The sequence below is a fragment of the Dipodomys ordii genome, unplaced genomic scaffold (genome assembly GCF_000151885.1).
Source record: "Dipodomys ordii isolate 6190 unplaced genomic scaffold, Dord_2.0 Scaffold138, whole genome shotgun sequence".
Lineage (NCBI taxonomy): Eukaryota > Metazoa > Chordata > Mammalia > Rodentia > Heteromyidae > Dipodomys > Dipodomys ordii.
The window spans coordinates 1,024,500-1,025,969 of record NW_012267354.1 but is presented as its reverse complement, the minus strand read 5'-3'; the positions used below and the strand labels follow the sequence as shown (position 1 = coordinate 1,025,969).

Here is a 1,470-nt window from a genome sequence, read left to right as displayed (position 1 = left end):
AGGGGCTCAGGCAGCCCCTCATGCTGCACATGGCATGTGTATCTCTGTTCCTCCCCAGAAGGCACCACCACAGCTGCCCACTTCTGGAAGCTTCCATCTCCTGCAGGCCTGGTCTCCACCAGCTCCATTTCCTGGGTCTGTTCCTCTCCATCCCGCAGCCAGGTCAGGGTGATCTCCGCAGGGTAGAAGCCCAGCGCCCAGCACCTCAGGGTCATCTTATGTTCAGAGGTGGGGTGGAGGGTGATGTGTGCCTTTGGGGGATCTGAGAAGAACCCAGAAATTCAGATGCATCTCCTTGCCTCCCATGGACCACCGTGCAGGTCAGTTGACCATGTTGAGGATACACAGCACAGCAAGTGGGGGCAGGGATGGATGATCCAGGGTGGAACTAGGCTTCTGGAATCAACTCTAAACCTGGTAGGGTCCTACACTCAGCTGAGATCACCATGGCCAGAAGCACCTGATCTCTCAGGGGTCACTGTGCTCTATCCTGGGTGAAGATAAGAGACACTTTCTCCAAAGCACTGGAAGAGACTTCTAGCCATAATAGGTCCTAGTTGAGGACAAATGTTGAGAGCCTCCTGGTGCTGCCTGAGTGGAAGGGGCCAGCTGCACACTTGTTTCTGGGCAGTCTTCATCTCCATGTGTCGAGTGGGGGGGGTGAAGAGGGGGAGGTGGATAGTGTGTGTGTGTTTCACTGTCGTGAGGTCAAGGTGGATTCCAGAGCCACTGTGTGACACAGCATGTGAAAGGCAGGGGCTCATGGTGCTCTGGGCAGGGGAAGGGGTGTGGTGGGCAGGGGAAGGGGTGTGGTGGGCAGGGGAAGGGGTGTGGTGGGCAGGGGAAGGGGTGTGGTGGGCTGGGTCCCTTTTCCTCTCTGGCTGTGGGAGTGGAGGGGGACTTCCACAGGAGATGGAGGAGTCCCGGGCCCTGGTACCTGTGCGCTGCAGCGTCTCCTTGCCGTGTTCCAGGTATCTGCGCAGCCACTCCACGCACGTGTGCTCCAGGTAGGCCCTGTGGCGCTCTGCCACACCGGCCTCCTCCCACTTTCGCCTGGTGATCTGAGCCGCCATGTCCGCCGCGGTCCAGGAGCTCAAGTCCTCGTTCAGGGCGATGTAGTCCTGGCCATCGTAGGCGTCCTGACGGTACCCGCGGAGGAGACGTCCGTCTGCGCTCACGTCGCAGCCATACATGCTCTGGATGATGTGAGAAGCTGCCCCGTCCCCACGGTCAGCCCGCGCCCCGCGGGGACTTTGGCCTACACGGAGAGGACACCGGCCCCACCCCGCGGCTCTTTCCCGGGGTGCCGGTCCCCCCGCAGCGCCCGCAGCCTGGGCTGAACCTCAGTCCTGAGACCCCGGGGGCTCGGGCTGCTCAGCGGGAGGCGGGGAGGGGTCGTGACCTCCGACCCGGCGGCGTCGCTCACCGTCCGCGCTCTGGTTGTAGTAGCCGAGCAGATTCTGTAGGCTC

General features: G+C 61.8%; 1 protein-coding gene across 1 annotated transcript in view; it reads right to left on the bottom strand.

Annotated features, from left to right (window-relative positions):
- Positions 1-2: 2 nt before the first annotated feature.
- Positions 3-1,470, bottom strand: part of LOC105996874 (patr class I histocompatibility antigen, A-2 alpha chain-like) — a gene marked incomplete at its 3' end in the record, with an annotated part of 7,809 nt that continues 6,341 nt past the window's right edge. The window contains exons 3-5 of the mRNA XM_013031114.1: positions 1,427-1,467; positions 938-1,213; positions 3-262 (exon numbers count right to left, since the gene is read on the bottom strand). Coding sequence (XP_012886568.1) covers positions 3-262; positions 938-1,213; positions 1,427-1,467 — 577 coding nt within the window. The remainder of the gene's footprint in view (positions 263-937; positions 1,214-1,426; positions 1,468-1,470) is intronic.